Source organism: Durio zibethinus, chromosome 21 (assembly GCF_047325235.1).
Source record: "Durio zibethinus cultivar Kanyao isolate XHJ-2024 chromosome 21, ASM4732523v1, whole genome shotgun sequence".
In the NCBI taxonomy this organism is placed as follows: Eukaryota; Viridiplantae; Streptophyta; class Magnoliopsida; order Malvales; family Malvaceae; genus Durio; species Durio zibethinus.
The window spans coordinates 15,498,843-15,521,482 of record NC_143182.1 but is presented as its reverse complement, the minus strand read 5'-3'; the positions used below and the strand labels follow the sequence as shown (position 1 = coordinate 15,521,482).

The following is a 22,640-nucleotide window of genomic DNA, read 5'->3' as shown; positions in this document are numbered from 1 at the left end:
TGAAGGAATAAGATGTCAGGTTGTCATTTTTAGTGTTTAATTCTTGCCGTCCTAAATAATATGCAAATACCTTGGCTACTTTTCAGACACGTTGGCTTTCAAATTGTGAGCCCATAATACACTTTCCCGAAACTTCTGTTAAAGTATCAGGTATGCGCAATCAAACTAAGCCACAGAACTAAAGTAGCTGATATTTCTGAAAAAAACGAATTTGTATAAAGGGAGCTCTCAGCTTAGTGTCTTTGCACAGAAAGAAACATTAAGCAACAACATATGGCGGACGGTAATGATAACGAAGTAATTGTAAGCAATAAGCAGGTGAGATGGAAGGACTTAATTACTGGGTTTCCAAAGGAATCAGACATGGCTATCACCATTAGAAATATAAAACTGAAGGTTCCAGCTGGTTCGAAAGCAATTCTTGTGAAGAATCTTTACTTATCATGCGATCCCTATATGCGGCATTTAATGAGAAGCCAAGGCTCTCTGTTACTCCATTCCTATACCCCTGGCTCTGTAAGCCTCTTCCATTCCTCCAGCAGTTGTTTCTACACTTGCAATGTATTATATATTTTCTAGGGTTTGTGACTTTTTCTAGAACATTTGCAGCCAATAACTGGGTTCGGAGTGGCTAAAGCTTTGGACTCAGATCATCCAGATTTCAAGGAAGGAGACTTGGTTTGGGGCACGACCGGATGGGAAGAGTACTCTCTTCTGACAGCACCCGAAGGACTCTTTAAAATTCAGCATTCTGATGTACCCCTTTCCTACTATACTGGAATTCTTGGTATGTACTAAAAAGGAAATTATTCTTTTATCAAATTTAAATTTATTCGGAACCAACAAGAGAAAAAATTAGTGCACGTAAAACAATTGAAGTGAAAAAAATTAAAATTTTAATTAAGCAAAATTTGAATATTAAAATTTATGCATTACTATAACATCTTGGAAAATAAATTTATCTAAATTTAACCGATGAGATCTTATCACAATGAAAAAAAAAAATGCTATGGAGCCTTTAGGTCTTGGGTACCTGGTGTTCATTCTATAAACTGATCTGAGTTGACATTTCTAAAGCTAGATATGAACCCAAGATCGGTTATTATTAGAATATTAAAAAATAATTTTTATTAATATTATAATATTTTAAAATATATTTTAGTAATTTTTAATTTTTAATCCAAAATTTCGGCTTGGAAAATTTTGCCTTAATTCTAATTATTTTTATTATTTTCTTCTTAACAAGGCATGCCTGGTTTGAGTGCTTATGCGGGGTTCTATGAGGTTTGTTCTCCAAAGAAAGGCGAATATGTTTTTGTATCAGCTGCATCTGGTGCTGTGGGACAGCTTGTTGGACAATTTGCAAAGCTGATGAGTTGCTATGTTGTTGGTAGTGCCGGAATAGAGAAAAGGTGAAACCTCTTATCATAAGCCCTTATATACCTAACACGAATGGACTACAAATTTTAGCTTCAATTGAACATGGAGATGTTATTTTGTCAACGTATTAGCATATTAGAGTTAATTTTCCATATATCACAATAATATTTTTATAAAATTAAATTCATTCTTAAAAATAACAATCATAATCAAATAAGTCTTAATAGATCAAATACAACCTTAGTGAAAGAAGGATTTGTAAGTTCTAACCTTAATGTTGCCATTAAAAGAATACTTCATTGCCTTCAACAGTACAATTCTCATGGATTCAAATAGTAATGGAATAACAGTCGTTATTTCGTGGTAACAGCATTATTCACCACCATTAGTGAGGAAAAAACATAAGAGAATTTGAATCTTGATAGCAATGGTAAATTGCGGTTGTGAAAAGTGGCACAACAATGAATAACAACTGCAATGATTATCCATTATTATCGTTTTTCATTCAAACATTCAATCCCAAAAAAATCATTTTGTTAAAATTTTAAACCAAGAACAACCTTATACTAACAAATTCTTTAATCCATAAAGTCAGCCCATAAAACACAATCAATTTAGTCCAATTTAGATTCAATTAAGAATTGAAGGTAAGTAAGTAATTTGAAGCTCAAATTATCTTTTCTTTTTAAATTATATAAATTTGTTATGATTTTTTTTGGTTGAATGGGACTAGAGTTTGTTGCTCTGTGTTGATGTGTTGTAGTGGTGCTAAGTAATAGGGGCAGCCTGAGTGCTTAGGGCTAGGTGTCAAGTGGGTTGAAGGCAAAGACTAGAGGGTGAACGTGACTCCATGAGAGAGGAAAGTGACGACAGGTCGAGAAAAATGAAGGAATTGGTGAGTCAATGAGAGATAGAGGTCCAAAGGATGTGGCCATAAAGGTGAGACTTAAGACTTCTAGTGATGACAGTAGGTCGGAGAGGATTTTTGCTTGGCCCACCTCAGACCCAACCTTCTTATCTTTTTACTCAAACTCTTAGTTGCCTTTGATCAAAGGTTTTAGTTATAAAAACCAACTTTGACCTATCAAGAAAAATGGTTCCCTGATTTCGACCCAAAGTTTTTGACCTAACTATTTATAAAACAAAAAATAATGTGCAAACTAAAATGGAAACTCCCTTTCCTTTTGTAACAATAATCAAATTTAAAAACTTAAAGAAGAGAATGAAACAATAAACCAACCAATATAAAACAATACAAAAATCCAAGCTTTACTCACTTGAAAATAACCTTACTATTACAAAACCAATTAATAGAAGGAACCCATTTGCACCCAAAAAGAAGTTGATAAAATTTATGAGTTTTATCATCCTTTTGTATAAAAGAATGGATGAGTCTGAACGTAAGTTGGATGAATTTGAGAATTGAGATTGAGAAAAAAAATTATTAATCTTTGAAACAAGAAGGAGATAGTGAGATTTGATTTTGAATGAGGGAGGTAGAATCGTAAAAAGGGGATTTGATGGGAATGTTAACATCTAGCCAAGTATGTTCATATGTCACGAGTTGGGAGCTTAAGCCTAGCAACCATATAGCCTTAGACAAAAACTATCATCCAATATGCCTAAGTTAGCCTTTCCTAGACACTATACCTAGCACTTGTGCTGTAAACTCTATTGGCTTTCTAGGAGTTTAGGAGAAAACTAAGAAAGAGAGAGTTAAGTTTAGAAGAAAGCTAGGAAAGAGAAAATTAAGGTAATTTTAGTATATTTACTAGATGTATGTATAATTACACAATGTCACTACAATGACTCTCTCTATGTCTATCACTAAGTCTCTATGTATGTTTAAATCTAGGATTATGTCTCTATGACTCTTATTTCCTATGTCTTATGTTATGACTTGTCTATGTTGTTCTAACTTAGTTGTTGTTGACGAATGAGGAGGAGGGCTCCCCTAATTATACTTGAGCTTCCCTTACACTTGTGGTTTTTATTGTTCTAAGTGTGCCGCCATTACAACCATTCTATGCCATTCCAAGACCCTAGACTCAAGCTAGGTCGGTTAGGTCCTTTTTAGAACTTATCTAGTTCTAAGCTCCCTATAAGCACCGGGCCTAAAAGAGTCCATGCACTCTTGCTAATTGCTTGCGCCTAACAGCTCTAAGAACCTTTTTCTTCTGGTCATTACTCTGCCTACAGCTAGGGCCTTTTAGAATCTTTCTTGTTTGGGCATTACAGTGCATGCACTTGCCCTTCTAGAACTTTTGTGTCCATGCTCATGACTTATATCCAGGCTATTCTAGAGCCTTCTACACTTAACTGCCCATAGTTTTAGGGTGTTATAAAACCTTCAAATAAAAAGTCCTCATACTTAGCACCAAATGCATATCTCAACGTACTCTCGCACCTTAACCTTGCCCTGGGTTGCACTCTTAGGTTTCGTATATGCCTTTAGGGCCTCGATATCAATCCTTCATGGTCTTTTTCCCACACCAACTTGAATAAGTTTCATCACATTGAGAACTTGTGCATGGTCCATGACATATGCATCATGATATCCAGCTTTAGATTGTTGAAAAGCTTAAATCTCTTGCCATTGCCCATGCCCCTAAAGAAAGGACAAATCACCACTATAAGTGCACACTCCAACTTCATGGTATTGTCTAAGAATGGCATTCACAATTTGATAAGTTTGTGACTAAAAAAAAAGGATTTGATTTTTGAGACAAAGAGAATGAGAGAGGTTGAAGTAGAGTAGAAAGAGAATAAAGAAAAGATTCTACCCTTGAATAATTTTTAATATATATAGGAGAGAGGCAAAAGTGAAGAAAAAGAATAAAGAAAAGTTCAAAATATTGTAACCTTGAATAATATTATATACATATATATGAAAAGTATTTTGGTAAATATATTGAGTTGGTTTATATTTTCTTTAAATCCACCTTCGATCTAACTCTGCTTCTTATAAAAAGTAAAATGACTTAACCCAACTTGATTTCAAATTTTCAAAAAAAACAAACAAATCATATAGGGGTCAAGTTAGATTGTAACTCAATGGTTATGAGTTAAATTGTCATCCCTACTTGAGAGTGAGATCATAAATTTTGGTAAAAGTGAAGACTATAGACATGATATGGTAAGGGTTAGGCTTTCTTTAAACTAGCCTCCAACTCGATTGTATTTCTTTTGGAAAATAAAATCTATTTGACCTTAAATTAAAAAAAAAAATCAACTAAATGAAATCATAAATTTTGAAAAAAGTGAAGACTAAAGTTGCAACATGGGTGATTGGGTGAGAATAGGGAATTTGGAAAATTAGTATGGGCCATAAACTGGCCAAGCTATTGTTGAGCAAAAAAAATTTTTTTATGGAATTGGGAAGAGGGTTGGGGGAAATTTTAGGGAATCGAGTGAAGGTGAACATTAAAGACGCAGGGTAAAGTGGGAACTTAAGGGCTTTTTTTTTTATTTTTTAGGGAATTTCTTTTATTTAAGGATTTTTTTTAAAACGAAATTTATTAATTAATGATTTTGTATTTAAATTTTTGCAATTTTTTTAGATTTGTATAGTTATTCATTTTTTCTAGTATTAGATGAGTTTTTATTAGTATTTTTTGTGTAATTAATTAACGATTGAAAATATCATTCATTCTAGAATAAATTAAAAGTAATTTATGATAAAAATGTTAAATCAATTTAGGTGAAAAAATAAGTTACTTAATAAATTGGGAGTTTTACAATCAATTATAATTATATTTTTAAGTTTGTAATATTAGTAAATATGAAAGGGAGGGACCTAAATTTAAAAAATGATATCCCTTTTTTAGCTATTGAATTCAATAAATCAAAGGGATGAGAGAGTCAAGTAAAAAAAATTAATTAATCTCATTTCTTAGATCTATTAAAATCAATGATTAGAAAATGTGTAAAATTTTTTTACGTAAGTTGTTCCCTTCCTAAATATGAATATTTGATATTTAATATGTTTTACTTTGTTAATATTTAATTTCTCAAAAATAAATATTAAATATGAATTTGACTCCAATAAAGATTAATTGTAAAATCAAATATAAATACTTTATTATAATTTCAAAAAATTCTTATGAATAATTTTTTAATTAAATAAAAGTCGTGAGATGTCATAAATTAATTTAAAAATTATAAAATAAGATTTCTTATAATTATAATTGTAATTATTATATTTTATTGTAAATTGTGCCATTTAAAAAAAAATTTATGATCCCAATGACTACAACGATAACAATGATCCATGTTATGTAAAACAGGACATGATAGAAAATACTATCATAATCGTAATTTAAATCTCTAATTAGAACATTAATTGAATGTAAAATAAGGTTAAATGTAAATATGGAATTAATTCAATAGGCTAATGTTGGATATATAGTTCATATATTGTTGCTTGGATGCTCTAAACACATCTTTTTTTAACTCTCCATTGTTTTGAACCAGGTTGAATTGTTGAAGAACAAGTTTGGGTTTGATGATGCTTTCAATTATAAACAAGAGCCTGATCTGACTGCAGCTTTGAAAAGGTCAGTATATATAATTTAAATGCTAAATAAGATCCATAATTTCACTCTCTGCTAAGTTGAATATAAATATTAGTTCCATTGATTTATATATTCATTCTTAAAAAGTGACAAGGTCGGAGATTTAAAGTCAGGCATCTGCAACTCCTTTTCTTATCTTCATATTGTGTCCTCTTTTTTTATTATTATTATTTTTTAAATTGTTCATCTTTATGTATTAATATATTGTATATATCTACTCTCCAGGTACTTTCCTGAAGGCATTGATATCTATTTCGAAAACGTTGGAGGCAAAATGCTGGATGCTGTGATTCTCAAGATGAGAATCCATGGTCGCATTACAGTCTGCGGGATGATCTCGCAGTATAATCTTGATCAACCTGAAAGGGTACACAACCTAATGTTGATCGTTTATAAGAGAGTTCGAATTGAAGGATTTTCTGTCTTTGATTACTATCCACAATATTCAAAGTTCTTCGACTTTGTATTGCCTTCCATCAAAGACGGGAAGATAAAGTATGCGGAGGACGTTGCTGAAGGCTTGGAAAGCGGCCTTACTGCTTTGGTAGGACTATTTAGTGGTCGCAACGTGGGAAAACAGGTTGTTGTTGTCGCTCCAGAGTGATTGATCAACCTTCTCCCTCCTGGTGCATGGATTTTCATGGTTTCTGTGAAATATGAAGGAACTAAATTGTGTTTTGAAAAGGATTACTTTTAGTTATGAACGAAAATTCGTCTAGAATTTGCTAATAAATGCTTTAATTAGGGTACTACAAGGTTGGTTAAATAATTAGTTATATGAATATTCTTATATTAAACACATTAGTTGATAGTTCATTTTCTGAAATTTAATGCATTGAGATAACATATTACTTGATATAATAATCTTAAAAAATATCTTTACAACACTCGTTATTAAAAATTAATTTTATCTATGACATGTGTAATGTTTTTATGATTAAATGTACTTTCAATTAAATTTATAGTTGAAATTTAATGATTTTAAATTAAATATAAAATAAATAAAAATTAATTAAAAAATAATTTGAATTAATTTTAAAAGTCACGCTTACTAAACTTCATAGATAATAAAATACACTTACTGAACTTCATAGATAAAATAGTATTACACTTGTACTAAAATTCATAAAGAAGTTTTTCAAAGAGATTCACGTGAGAGGTTTCTAATCGAGTAACCAGTGAAGCACCCGTTATTAGTCGGACTTGGTAGTATGTAAATTATTCCTTCATGGACAACATATACTGGACCCATATATATGGGACTGCCCCATTCGAAATCTGCATCATAAATAGGCAACCACATCCAACTATTAACAACTAGGTTTGGGCATCGGAAAGTATTTGATCCTCGAACCAAAGTGCTTAAATCAATCACTTTTTTTCCGTAATCAAAAGCTGATCTCAAATATTCATCATTAACCTAATTTAATAGCTCATCAATTCTCTTAACGGTGTCGGTAAATTGTTTGGATTAGAGATCACCAATTAGAGCAATTTGTGTAGCACGCAAGATAATATTGCCAAAGTAGCTTGGTGGCAGAGGAGGATTTAACCTAGATCCTCCATCAGTTGGAATGAATAGCTTGGTAGCTTGATCATTTGAGAGACCCCTTGCTTTGCTTATACAACACCACAAATGTGCAGTTAAGATGTTATAAGTACTATATTTCGTAAAGTTAGTGTTAATAGTTTGGAATATGGTGTATCATACATTAGATAAAAAGATTTAATTATTGATAAATAAAATTAATTTTTATATTTGTAGACATCCATTTATGTCCGTAAGGTCAATTGGACCGTATTTTATTATTCTTTATTATAGTATTATTATCATATTATTATTAGTATATTGCATAGTATTATATCATATTATTATATTATTATTGTTATTATTATCATTATTATTATTATTATTATTATTATTATTGTTGTTGTTGTTGTTGTTGTTGTTGTTATTGTTATTGTTATTATTATTTTTATTTTTTCTTTCTTGTCCGAAACTATGATGGAATTTTGGAAATGGAAGAATTAAATTCCCTAAATCAAAGGGATCCAACCTCCAGCAGTCAAAGGTTTAATTTGTGATCAGTTTCAGATTCAATCCAGACATATTACTGAAATCTAGTCTAAAGTCATGCTCAAGCAGAATTCAATCCCAGGCTTCAAGCTTGGATTGATTCTATCTGATCCCTAAAATCTTTACTACAAGATGCCTATAAATGGAATCAAGAATTACAAGATAAAAGGGGGAAGATTTTTTTGGAGACAATGGAAAAGGAAGAAAATTGTTGGTGGTAACAATTCGAGAAATTTTTGGTAGTAGGGTTTGACTTTGATTTTAAAGGGTTTTAGGAATTCTAGGTTAGCATTTAGATTTTTTGAGCTTATAGGGAGGTTTTGGGGAAATTTTGGAGCTTTATGGGAAAATTTGGGTTTTTTTGGAGATTTTTAGAAAATCTAGATTTTTTGAAGAACACAAGAATTTTCCAATGAGTTTTCTGGTGGACTTTGAATTTTCCAGTCAATTTTTGGCAAAATTTCTAGAAATCGATGAAAAACCTAATTTTCAGTTAAATTTCTAGGAAACATTTAGAGAGGAGGGAGAGAGAGAGAGAGAACAAGAAACGTCCGAGGTTCAAAACACTGAACTTGGCTTATATACCGATCCAAAATGATGTTGTTTTGGACAACCCAAGATCCACGCATTGACCTGATGACCCGTGCGCCGACCCGCACTCTGATTCGACCCGATCGCTAGGTTTCCTTTTCCATTTTATTTTTATTTTTTGATTTTATTTTTTAGCTTATTTTATTTTTTGATTTTTTGTTATGGTTTTATTTTTGAGAAATTTTGTAAAAATTATTTCTATCATTTCATTTCTCAAAATAAATAAGTTTTTTAAAAAAAGAAAAACAATTATATTAAAAAAACCTCTTCAAATAAGTAAAAAAAAATAAAAAAAATCTTTTCAAATAAGTTTTCAAAATAAAATTAAAAAAAAAAGATATTTTTAAGTTTTCAAAAAATGTTTATAAAAACAAAAAAAAATCCTTTGAATAAATAACAAAAAAATCTTTTTCAAATAAAAATCCTTACAAAATAAATTCATGAAATATACCAAACTATTGGAGAATTTTTATGGATTTAATTTTTTAAAATAGAATCCACCAAACTATTCAAAAATTTCATAAATCATTTTTTCAAAAAAAAAAATAAAAATATAATAATTTTTATCCTCTAAACTATTAGATGATTGATTTCTAAATTAAGTCTTACAAACTAATGGGAAACTTAATGAATTTTTTAAAATATGATTTTTTGTAAATATCTTTTTGTAATAAAATCTCACCAAACTATTGGAATGACTGCTTCAGAGTAAGTCCTACCAAACTATTAGGAGACCTTAGTAATTTTTTGAAATAAAATAAATTAATAAATCTGACGATAAAGTCTCTTCAAAATGGGACACTAGTCTCTATAAATACTCTTAAGGTGAGAAAATTATCTTAAATTACTATCAAACTATTGAGATAATTTTAAGACTAATTTTTAATATTAAATTATTTGGTAAGTCACAAATATGATCATGGCTTGGATAATTGGAAGTCAAACTAGTACCATCCTTTGGATGGGCATCATGAGTGTGCTATAACATTTCCCATGCGTAACCATACTCTCGAACCTAACATCTGGTTTCGTGGATCAGAATATATTTTAGGTGGCTAATCATACCTAAACAAAAAAGATTGGTGGCGACTCTTTCTAATCCATGTCTAGTGATAGGTCTACGGATCTATACGTTAAGAGAGTTTGGTGACTCTGCTAGGGACATCGAGAGTTAGGCCAGTAAATGATTTTATATTACCCAAGCCTGCTTAATAAATTTGAGATTATTTTCTTTTTTTCCTATTTCTTTCTTGTCATTGTTTATATTCTGTTAGTTATTCACCTATATATATCTGTCATTCATTTGCACATGCATAACATAAAGCTCTCCACCCGAGCTCTACCTTTATGAAGGAGCTAAGTAACTATGCCCTCGTGAGATTTCATGTCTCCGTATGGGCCTACGAAAGACTCCCATTCAGATTGAACCCTTTCCACTTGTAGCCTATGATGGGTGAAAATCAGAGTGTCTTACTAGTTTAATAGACTATGATGTAAGGAACAATTTGGGAACCTTTAGAAGTAACCAAAATTGCATATAGTTAACTTTAAAAGCCTAACCATAGATAGAGCTATGTCCTTCCACCCTTTATAGTTAACCCAAAATTTAGGGTCATGTTGTTATTTTACTTGTTTTATAATGTCTATTCTTTATCTTTTATTAAAGCAACTAACCAATTTTCTTGTCTTCTTTTTATTTCTTTTCTTTTCATGCATATTCATAAACGTACATGCAGATTGAATATTATGCTTACTAACCCTTTTTTTATTATGTATGTATGCATTCATGCATCATGGCATTCATTCTCATGCATAATCTGATGGGTCCATAAACATCATTCTAAATTTGCACCATAATTATGGAAATCAAGGTTTAAGGATAACTCAACACCAGTACTACACTCGGGCTAGAGCTAAGAAAATGGAGTAGGATAATGCAAATCATCTCAAAAAGATAAAAAAAAACCTAAGAGATACTTAGGGAAAATTAAATAAAATTATGGACGCTCTTGAAAAGATGAACAAAGAAAAAGAAGTGGAAGAAAATGGTTCGCATGAAGTTACTGAATCACCATATCCACCAAGTTTTAGTCCATATTAGACCCAAACTACTGCAAGTTTTCAACCACAGTAGACCACATTTTCGAGTTACAAAATGCCTTATGCACCTGATCAAGGGAATGTTCAGAGTTATACCAACCTTATCTTCGTTGAAAAGGTAAATGAGCCCATTCAAACCCCCAAATCAGATGAGACAAAAAAAGAAGTGAAGTTGCATATGGTTACAACCTCATAGGATTCAAAGACTAATTAGGCCATGAGCATGATTAAAGAAAGACTGCAAGTTGTGGAGGGCATTGATTTCTATGGCTCCATGGATGCTGCCAACCTTTGTTTGGTTTCGGATGTTGTAATTTGTCCAAAATTCAAAGTATCAAAATTTAAGAAATATAATGGTACTAAGTGCACCATTACACATATCATAATGTACTATCGTAAAAAGACAACACAAGCTAGCAATGAGAAGCTATTTATGTATGTGCTTAAGACAGCTTGACTGGGTCTACTACAAGATAATATCTCCAGTTAGATAAGACTCGCATTAAGTCATGGAAGGATCTAACTCGATCTTTCATTAACCAATATTGCCACATTATAGATATGGCTCTTGATCATCTCTCATTACAAGGGATGGAAAAGAAAGCATCCAAATCTTTCAATGAGTATGCCCAAAGGTGGTGAGATGTCACTGTTCAAGTACAACCCCTTTTAATCGAAAAAGAGATGACAGTGCTATTTGTAAGCACTTTCAAGCGGCCATACTATGAGAAGATGGTAGGAAATGCAACTAAGAATTTTGTCGACATGGTGATTTCAGGAGAAATCATTAAAAATGCAATCAAGAGTAGTAAATTGGAAAAAGAGGAATCATCTGCTACTAAAAAGATGCCTAAGACAAAGGAAAGTGAGACTCAAGCTATAAGTTTCAACAGGCAACAATCTAAAAACTATCCTTAGTCAATCTATCCTACATATCATTATTTCATAAGTCATGTTTCTGTTGTAGTGGACCAATCAACTCTATGAGTTTCTTATCCATCCACACCTAGGCCTTCTATTCATCCAATTACCCTAACAAGTGGTGCACGAGAACCACGAAACCTAAAAAGGCCTACATTTGACCCTATTCGTATAAGTTATACAGATTTATACAAAAAGATTTACAAGAACCATTTGATTACTTCCATTCTTGAAAAACAACTTGAACCTCCCTATCCTAAATAGTTTGACTCCACTACTCACTGTAACTACTATATTAGCCTGGTAGGCCATTTCACCAAAAATTGTATCCCTTTGAAACATAGGGTGCAGAGTTTGATCAAGGAAGGGCTAATAAATTTTGATACTGATGGAAACACAACATCCAATATTAGTAGTAACCCGTTGCCCATTCATTTAGGGGTATAATTTTAGCAAGGTTAATTGGAACTGCTCATCATCTTAAGATTTCTTGATAATGTGAACCTTTTATGTACTTGAATTTCTTTTTATTTTTCATCATTTTAATAAAAGTGACAAATTTGATGCATTTTCATGATATTCTTTTTGTGTGAATACCTATAATTTACTTTTACCATCTCATACCCTTTCCTCTACCCATTTTTTTTTCATAATGAATGTTTAGACAATCGTGACTATAATTCAGGATTTGACTTTGAAAACACCATTCATGATGTTTTGATTTGTTGGGACTGTTGAATAGAAAGACAAATAATGGGAAAATTTTCAAAAGTGATGCAATACATGATCTTTTCTCATTTACAAGTTTGCTATTAGTCAATAAAGATTATTCATTGAGAATATTTAGGTTCGAAATAAGAAATGACATCTTTTTCTATCCTTTAAAAAATTATTATCCCTTGCTACCCTATTTAAGCAGGTTAAAAATTTCTTTTAAGAAACCTTAACCAAGGATCACCCCCACATTGGGGGACAAAGTCAAGAAGTTTGTAATTTCAATGGCAAAGCCCTTTTGTGTTCAAATTTTCATGAAAAATGAAAAAAAAAAAAAAAGAGAAATTAATAGGGTAAAATGTCAATATGCTCCACCTAAAAAAAAAGTAAAGAAAGAAAAAAAAGAAAAAAAAATGATGGGACAAAATGTCAAAGTGCTCGACATGAAAAAATGATCCTTGGTTTGATTACCTTTCAAATACAATTTGGGCCTATTTTATCCCTTTCTTTGGCACCCTTTACCCTAGCCTATGATACATCCCTTAAAAGTCTATTTTGATTAAATGTAAATATTTAATTTGGAGAATCATGAATTGAATTGGGATAGGTTTGCCATTGGATTGTTTGAAACTTTGATCAAAGTGTCATTAATGAAAAGAGAAAAAAGAAATAAAAAGCAAAATGAGGAAAAGGTGTGAAAAAAAAAGCAAAAAAAAAGGGGCAAAAACAAGAAACAAAAAAGAAATTGCAAGAAAAAAAGAAGCAAGAAGAAAAAAAAAAAAGAAGAACAAAGAAGAAAGAGGAGAAGACTTAAACTAAAAACCTGAAAGGGCAGTTTAAGTGAATATGAAAACTTGAAAAAACAACTTCATGTGAAGGTTCTTGGAATGAGGATAATGATTAGCTCAAAGATTGAAGATATTAATAGAATGTATTTTTGAAAGATGATCTTGAGTTTGAGCTCAAAATTGTCTCAGCAATCATTATTTTGGATGTTAATGTCCTATTTGAATAAATCACAGCATTTTACCATTGTTTACCTTTGAGTTGCTCTTGACCTTACCTTTTGTTCTTTCAATAATAAAGATCCATTTCTCTTACCCTTCACCAAATAAACATTCCCTAAATGAACTAAGAAAATATATCATGCCTGTCATTGATTTGAATGATGGTAAATAAATGAATGACATTTTTCATAAGAGTTTTCCGTTTTTTTGAAAGAAATCTAGGATAAGATAAATAAAAATAAGCATGAGAAAATGATTTACAAGGGGGCAAACAAGATGACTCGATAATAAATTCAGTGATAGATTGGTTGACACAACTTGTGAGTTACAATCAGATGAGAGGAATGACATGGATCAGCTGACAAATTCTCTCTGAGACTATTAATACTAAGAAGCTAAGAATGACTGAAGGAGTCTTGAAAACCTTGTCACCATAATTAAAATTTCATGATATCAACACTAATACATTACATTTGCATCTCAGATAGGGCATGCACTTGCATTACTCTGTTATCACTCGTCCGATCTTGGCCTAATCCATATCATTTCTTATGACTTGTGGTTTTGTCTCGATCATTTATTTTTTACCTTGATTCAGTCCCGATCGCTTCATTTTTTGACTCATAGTTTCATCCTGGTTACTCAATCTTGGCTCAGTCCAAATCATTTTTTATGACTCGTGGTTTCATTTCGATCATTTATTTTCAACCTTGACTCGGTCCTGGTCATTTTCATTTTTTACTCATGGTTATGTCTCGGTCACTCAATCTTAGCTTAGTTTAGATCATTTTTATGACTCATGGTTTCATCTCAGTCATTTATTTTTTACCTTAACTTGGTCCTAGTTGTTTTATTTTTTGACTTATAATTTTATCCTAGTCACTTGATCTTGGCACAGTCTAGATCATTTTTTATGACTCATGGTTTTATCCCTGTCATTTATTTTTTACCTTGACTCGATCCTGAACGCTTCATTTTTTAACTCGTGATTTTGTCCTGATCACCTGATCTTGGCTCAGTCCATATCATTTCTTATGACTCGTGGTTTTATCCCGATCATTTATTTTTGACCTCGACTCGGTCTTGATTGCTTCATTTTTTGACTCATGGTTTTATCTTGACATCTAATCTTGGCTCAATCCAGATCATTTCTTATGACTCGTGGTTTCGTCTCGTCATTTATTTTTTACCTCGACTCGATCCTGGTCACTTCATTTTTGGACTCGTAGTTTCGTCTCGATCACCTGATCTTGGCTCAGTCTAGATTATTTCTTATGACTCGTGGTTTCATCCTGATCATTTATTTTTTACCTCAACTCAATTCTAGTTGCTTCATTTTTTGACTCATGGTTTCATCCTAGTCATCCGATCTTAGCTTAGTTCAGATCATCTTTCATGGCTTGTGGTTTTGTCTCAGTCATCTAATCTCAACTTAGGTTAGATCATTTTTTGACTTGCGACATCATCTCAGTCATTCATCTTTGATCTTGACTCAGTCTTGGTCACTTTTAGACTCATAATTTTCTCCCAGTCACTTATTTTGATCTCGACTTAGTCCAGATCATTTTATCTTTTTGACTCGTAGTTTTGTCCCGATTACCTGTTTTGATTTCGGCTTAGTCCAGATCATTTTATTTTTTGACTTATGACTCAGTCCCAGTCATTCCTGTTTATTGATTTTACTCTTATTTTGGACTAGAACAAAGTGGATGTCCAAGTTTTTGCATCATCCCTGTATAACAAAGATGTGCAAAAAAAGGTAGCTGTAGACATCCATTTATATCCAGAGGGTCAATTGGATTGTATTTTATTATTCTTTATTATAGTATTATTATCATATTATTATTAGGATATTGTATAGTATTATATCATATTATTATATTATTATTGTTATTATTATCATATTATTATTACTTTTACTACTATTACTATTACTATTACTATTATTATGATTATTATTATTATTATTATTATTATTATTGTTGTTGTTGTTGTTGTTGTTGTTATTGTTATTATTTTTTTTTCTTTCTTTTCCTAAACTGTGATGGAATTTTGGAAATGAAAGAATTGAATTCCTTGAATCAAAGCGATCCAACCTTGAACAGTCAAAGGTTTAATTTGTGATCAGTTTCAGATTCAATCTAAACAGATTACTGAAATCTAGCCTAAAGTTATGCTTGGGCAGAATTTAATCCCAGGCTTCAAGCCTGGATTGATTCTGTCCTATCCCTAAAATCTTTACAACAAGATGCCTATAAATGGAACCAAGAATTACAAGATAAATGGGAAGAAGATATTTTGGAGATGGTGGAAAATGAAGAAAATTGTTGGTGGTAACAGTTAAGGAAATTTTTGGCAATAGGGTTTGACTTCAATTTTAAGGGGTTTTGGGAATTTTAGGTTAACATTTAGATTTTTGGAGCTTATAAGGAAGTTTTAGGGAATTTTTTGAGCTTTTTGGGAAAATTTGGGATTTTTTGTGATTTTTGGAAATTTTGGATTTTTTTAAGAACACAAGAATTTTCTGAATGGTTTTTTGGTAGGAATTTGAATTTTTCAACCAACTTCCGATAAAATTTTTAGAAATCGACAAAAAGCCTAGTTTTCAGTTGAATTTCTATGAAGCATTTAGATAGAAGGGAGAGAGTTAGTGGGGTAGAGAGAGCAGGGAATGTCTAAGGTTCAAAACGCTGAACTTGGCTTATATATCGACCCAAAATGACATCGTTTTAGATAACCCAAGATCCGCGCATTAACTCGATGACCCGTGTCGACCTGTGCTCTTACCTGACCTAATCGTAAGGTTTTATTTTTCATTTTATTTTTATTTTTCATTTTATTTTTTTAGCTCATTTTATTTTTAGTTTTTTTATTATGGTTTTATTTTTGAGAAATTTTGTAAAAATTATTTTTGTTATTTTATTTTTGAAAATAAATAGGTGTTAAAAAAAACAATTATATTAAAAAAAACCTTTTCCAATAAGTCAAAAATAAAAAAATAAAAAAAAATCTTTTCAAATAAATTTTCAAAATAAAATAAAAATAACGATCTTTTAAAGTTTTCAAAAAATGTTTATAAAAACAAAAAGAAAATTCCTTTCAATAAATAACAAAAAAAAAACTTTTTCAAATAAAAATCCTTACAAAATAAATTCATGAAATTTATCAAACTATTGGAGAATTTTCGTTGATTTAATTTTTTAAAAATGGAATCCACCAAACTATTGAGAAATTTCATAAATTATTTTTTTCAAAAAAAATAAAAAATATAATAATTTTTATCCTCTAAACCATTGGAGTATTAATTCCTAAATTAAGTCTTAACAAACTATTAGGAGACTTAATGAATTTTCTAAAATAAGATTTTTTATAAATATCTTTTTGTAATAAAATCTCACCAAGCTATTGGGAGATTTGCTTCAAAGTAAGTCTTACCAAACTATTGGAAAACCTTACTAATATTTTAGAATAAAATAAATTAATAAATTCGAGATAGAGTCTCTTCAGAATGGGACACTAGTCTCTATGAATACTTTTAATGTGAGAAAATTATCTTAAATTTTTACCAAACTATTGGGACAATTTTAAGACTAATTTTCAATATTAAATTATTTGCTAAATCACAAATATGATCGGGGCTTGGATAATTGGAATTCAAACTGGTACCATCTTTTGGATGGACGTCATGAAGGTGCTATAACATTTCTTATGCATAACCTTACTCTCGAACCTAACATCTGGTTTTGTGGATCAGAATATGTTCCAAGTGGCCAATCACACTTAAACAAAAAAATTGATGGCGACTCTTTTTAATTCATGTCTAATGGTAGGTCCACAGATTTATACATTAAAACATTATTAATTTTTTTCATATTTAAAATAATTATATTTGAATAGAAACAATTATCATATAACAAATGGTTATAATTTTTTGAATATAAATAGATTATTATTCATAAAAGTCATGATTATACAAAAGGCCATAACCATTTAAATACAAGTTTATATACGGTCATTCATTATAAATAAATTGTTCAATATAACTATTTTTACTATGTCTAATTTAGAAAATTTTAAGGCTTTGTTATATCATAGTGGTATAATTGCCTTTAAGGAAGTATTCTTCACGCCTCAAAGCCGAAATTCTATTTTATTATTTTTATTTTCTTATTTTTTTTAACAATTTAAAGGCAATTTGAAATTCATATTTCACATGAGGCAAATATAAAGAAAAAAAATTGACAAATTTGGCAAAATTGGCTTTTGAAACAAGCATGGAAAGCTTCAATTCTCCAAATGGTTTCTTGGTGAAATAAATACTAAATACATGATAAGTTTCTTATTATTATCTTTCTAGTTTTTATGTTGGTCAAAATGTGCCATAAGTCCCTATATCCTTTAATTTTTAGGAATTTAGTCCTTCTAGCATTATTTATAGGAATTTAGTCCTTATAGTATTATTTCTTAAGAACCTTAGTTCAATCATTAACAATGCATAGGAACTTGGACTTTCTGGAGTCCCATCTTCAAAAATTTCATTTATACTTAAGATTACACAATGCAAACAATAAAGTAGAATATGCACATGAAAAACATATGTTACTTATTTTTTTTATACTATTTCCATTGCTCGTTTTAATTTTGTTTTAATCTATTTAATTATTTCACAATTATCATTAAAAAATTAAAATGAACAAAGTAAATAAAATCTTTTATTAAAAATTTTTCTCAATACCTTGATCTTTGGTGGTATTTTAAAAGAATTTTCTTACCTAAGGATTTCTTAGGAATCTCTACTCGAACTTCCTTATAATCCTATCCTCGGAGATTGCATTTACTTTTTCCTTTCTTAATTAATTATTTATTTATTTTTAATCCTAAATTTTTTTAATTTCTATTATTGTTAATGATTAATATTTTTTTGAAAAGTAAAAATAGTTAATAACATTCATGTATTGTTATGTTAATTTAATGTTAATTTCATTATTAAGAAGATTTATTTTCCTTTTCATTATTCCCTCCTTATCCTTTCTCTTTTTTTTTTTTCTATAATATCATTTAAATAGAAAAATATTTTTAGGAAAATAAAGGAATGAAAATTTTGTGCATTGAATATTTTATTAAATACTCTATTATTATGGTAGTATTTTTTAGAAAAATATTTTTACCTAGAGATTTTAAGGAATCATTACTCGAACTTTATTAATATCTCATTCTTGAAAATTTGTTTATTATTATTACTATTATTATTATATATTTTGCATGAAACTAGTGTGCAAAATTTATAATATAAAAAAAATTACACGTAATTAAATTTAACATGAAAGTTCAAACCGCACAAATATCGTAATATATAAGATTTAAGCTTAAATTAAACTTAATAGCATGAAAGAAATAAACATATAATATACAAAAAAACAAATGTACTATAAGATTTGTTAACCTATAAAGCCTAGGCTATAAAGCATGAATGATGGAACCTTGAAATCATGTCATCATTAAGCTTTCTTTACCATGTAGGAAGAAAGTTTGAAAGCTTTAAGCTTTTTTCATGATGGGACCTTTTTATTATTATTATTAAGCTTAAATTGAACTTAAAATACATGAAAAGAGATGAACATAAAAGACAAATATATTATAAATTTATTAACCCATAAAACCTAGGTTATAAAACATGAATGATGGAATCTTGAAATCATGTCCAATTTTAAGTTTTCTTTCCCTCTTACATATGGCCTAAAACAAAAATATAGGAGGTGGGGGCCTCAGAATTATAGGCTAGTTTAAAATTTTTCCTAAGCCACCATATAAAAAAACAACCAATGGGTAAAGCTCTCTTCATAGTTACAAATAACCATTATCCAAATGACACACTTATACCTACCTTTTTTTTTTATACTACCACTCATTTCTATTTTATACTAAAAAACAATGAGAAAAATGAGATATAATAATATAACATCCTTTGAGGTTTCAAGTCCCATCATTCTTGCTTTGCAAAACCTACCATTCTTAAACTTTCTGGGTTTTAATAGAACCTATTTGCACTAGCTGCCACAACCTCCCTACAGTCTTCTTAAAAATAGGTTCTCATGCAACCCATAGTACAAATCACACACAACTCATATTAATACAACCAACAACAGAGAAAGTTTAAAACTTAAGGTTTCAAGCACGCAGTGAACTAGCAGCCAAATATGAATCATGATCAATAAAAATAGAAACTTTGAAACCTTTTTCATGCATAGTCCACATATGAAAATAAAGAAGCAAATGACCTTAAATTACTGTAAGTCTTATGCAAGCTGAAAATAAAGGACAATCTCTTAAGGAAATTCCCCTATGCATTTTTTTATTTTGGAAATAGAAACCTAAACTTTCTCACAACCCTCATGGAAAAGAGATCAACAACCATAAATCAAGGTACTATTTTAAATTCCTATGAACAAACCATATGCAGGAAAGGGAGAAGACTAACATGCATAAAATAGAAAACTCAAAGTTTCTGCAACCTTACCATACGCAATACTAGTTCTGAAAAGGAGAAAATACAATCTAAAAAAATTATTTTTGGGCTTTCATAATGCGCAAAGGAAAGAGGTGAAACAATAAATCCTTAGAGTTTTTCAAAACTTTCAATTCTCATTGTGTTTTTTTCCTATTTAAAGATTATTATGCTTGAATATTAATATAGGGAAGAATAACAAGTTCCCCTTTAACTTTGCATGGGAACATGACATGTATAAGAATAAAACGATTACCTTTTTCAAGTTCTTACTTTTCCTTTCTAGCAAAACTTTTTTTCTTTCCAACTAGCAAGGTTTCACCTTTCTTTTTTTTTTTTTTTTTGCTATGCTTTTTCCTTTTCCTTTCCTAAGCCACCTCACTCTTGGCTTTCTCGAAAATCTAGACTACCAAAAACCTTCTCAAGGCTTCCCTAATTTTTCCCTTTCTCCTCTCACTCTTTTTTTTATGTACCCCTCAAGCCTTGCTCCTCAAGTTTTTTTTTTTACTGATGGCCACTAACACTTCTTTTTGTCTCCTGTTGGTTAGTTTGGTGCAGGTTTATTGCTGTAACTTCAACTTGTCTTTTGCTAACTGCCCCCTTTTGGTAAAAATTTTTAAACCCTCGAATGGTTTGTCCAAGCTGTGAACCTGCCTTTGCTATTATGGCTACTCCTTTTCTCTTCTTTTTGTTATCTTGGGCTTATGGTTTGGGCCATATTTTAATCTATATAACGGGCCTCTAAATGGGCCTTAAAAATAGGCCATACATGGGCCATGTAAAGGGCCCTCTTACTGGTATACGTGATGGGTCCAAATCAATGGCTTTATCCCATATTTAAAAATAAGCCCGACTTAACAACGTTAAAATGCTCCAGATAAAATTTGTTATCTAGAGCTACCCCTCTTTGCATATTTCTAAGAATAAAAAATAATGCATAGACATAGATGATAATTTTGTCTAGATGATATTTTCGAGAGATACTCGAAGATCTTATGAATCTCGAAGCAAAATAGATTCAGCTAGAAAGACTTACGAATCCTTCTCAAAAGATTTAGAGATATGCCCAGAGGTCTTACAGATCTTGAAATCTTTGAATGCTTCTCGCACCAGAGGTGCTGATACTTTAAAAATTTAAAATGTTTTGCTTTGAGGTTTTATAGATTATGGTTGGATGTCTTAGAGATTATGCCCAAAAGTCTTACAAATCTTAAAATCTTTGAATGTTCCTCGTATTAGAGGCATTGAAACTTTAAAAATTTAGAATGTTTTACCCAGAGGTCTTATAGATTATGCCTAGAGATCTTATAGATTATATTTAGAGGTCTTAAAGATTATGCTCAACGGTCTTATAAATTTTAAAATCTTTGAATGCTCCTCGTATTAAAGGCGTTGAAGCTTTGAAAATTTAAAATGTTTTACCCGAAGGTCTTATAGATTATGCTTGGCATTTTGAAATTTATCAAACTATTGGAGAATTTTCGTGGATTTAATTTTTTAAAAATGAAATCCACCAAACTATTGAGAAATTTCATAAATTATTTTTTAAAAAAAAATAAAAAATAAAATAATTTTTATCCTCTAAACCATTGGAGTATTAATTCTTAAATTAAGTCTTAACAAACTATTGGGAGACTTAATGAATTTTCTAAAATAAGATTTTTTATAAATATCTTTTTGTAATAAAATCTCACCTAACTATTGGGAGATTTGCTTCAAAGTAGGTCTTACCAAACTATTGGAAAACCTTACTAATATTTTGAAATAAAATAAATTAATAAATTCGAGACAGAGTCTCTTCAGAATGGGACATTAGTCTTTATAAATACTCTTGAGGTGAGAAAATTATCTTAAATTTCTACCAAACTATTGGGACAATTCTAAGACTAATTTTCAATATTAAATTATTCGATAAATCACAAATATGATCGGGGCTTGGATAATTGGAAGTCAAACTGGTACCATCCTTTGGATGGACGTCATGAGGGTGCTATAACCTTTCTTATGCATAACCTTACTCTCGAACCTAACATCTGGTTTTGTGGATCAGAATATGTTCCAAGTGGCCAATCACACTTAAACAAAAAAGATTGATGATGACTCTTTTTAATCCATGTCTAGTGGTAGGTCCATAGATCTATACATTAAAACATTATTAATTTTTTTCATATTTAAAATAATTATATTTGAATAAAAACAATTATCATATAACAAATGGTTATAATTCTTTAAATATAAATAGATTATTATTCATAAAAGTCATGATTATACAAAAAGTCATAACCATTTAAATACAAGTTTATATACGGTCATTCATTATAAATAAATTCTTCAATATAACTATTTTTGTTATGTCTAATTTAGAAAATTTTAAGGCTTTGTTATATCTTAGTGGTATAATTGCCTTTAAGGAAGTATTCTTCATGCCTCAAAGCCAAAATTTTATTTTATTATTTTTATTTTCTTATTTTTTTTTAACAATTTAAAAGCAATTATGAAATTCATATTTCACATGAGGCAGATATAAAGAAAAAAATTGACAAATTTGGCAAAATTGGCTTTTGAAACAAACATGGAAAGCTTCAATTCTCCAAATGGTTTCTTGGTGAAATAAATACTAAATACATGATAAGTTTCTTATTATTATCTTTCTAGTTTTTATGTTGGTCAAAATGTGCCAAAAGGTCTTATAGTTTCATGACTCAAACTCTTTTGTTGCAAGCTTTAATTTTGATGGTGTCTCTTCAAGTTTTCCTTCTATTGGCAGTTGA

At 30.1% G+C, this 22,640-nt stretch overlaps 1 protein-coding gene across 1 annotated transcript; it reads left to right on the top strand.

The window, feature by feature from the left end:
• The first annotated feature begins 235 nt into the window (after window positions 1-235).
• On the top strand, window positions 236-6,704 carry LOC111306279 (2-alkenal reductase (NADP(+)-dependent)-like). The gene is made up of 6 exons (XM_022904183.2): window positions 236-516; window positions 610-787; window positions 1,247-1,395; window positions 3,078-3,095; window positions 5,854-5,936; window positions 6,180-6,704. Exons 1-6 carry the CDS (start codon window positions 274-276, stop codon window positions 6,556-6,558), a joined length of 1,050 nt encoding a protein of 349 aa, XP_022759918.2. The 5' UTR covers window positions 236-273; the 3' UTR covers window positions 6,559-6,704.
• Window positions 6,705-22,640: the final 15,936 nt, after the last annotated feature.

Coding starts and splice junctions, on each gene's coding strand:
- LOC111306279 (XM_022904183.2), top strand. CDS start 274: ATGGCGGACGGTAATGATAACGAAGTAATTGTAAGCAATAAGCAGGTG. Junction 788..1,246: donor CTACTATACTGGAATTCTTG/GTATGTACTAAA, acceptor CTTCTTAACAAG/GCATGCCTGGTTTGAGTGCT. Junction 5,937..6,179: donor CTGACTGCAGCTTTGAAAAG/GTCAGTATATAT, acceptor TCTACTCTCCAG/GTACTTTCCTGAAGGCATTG.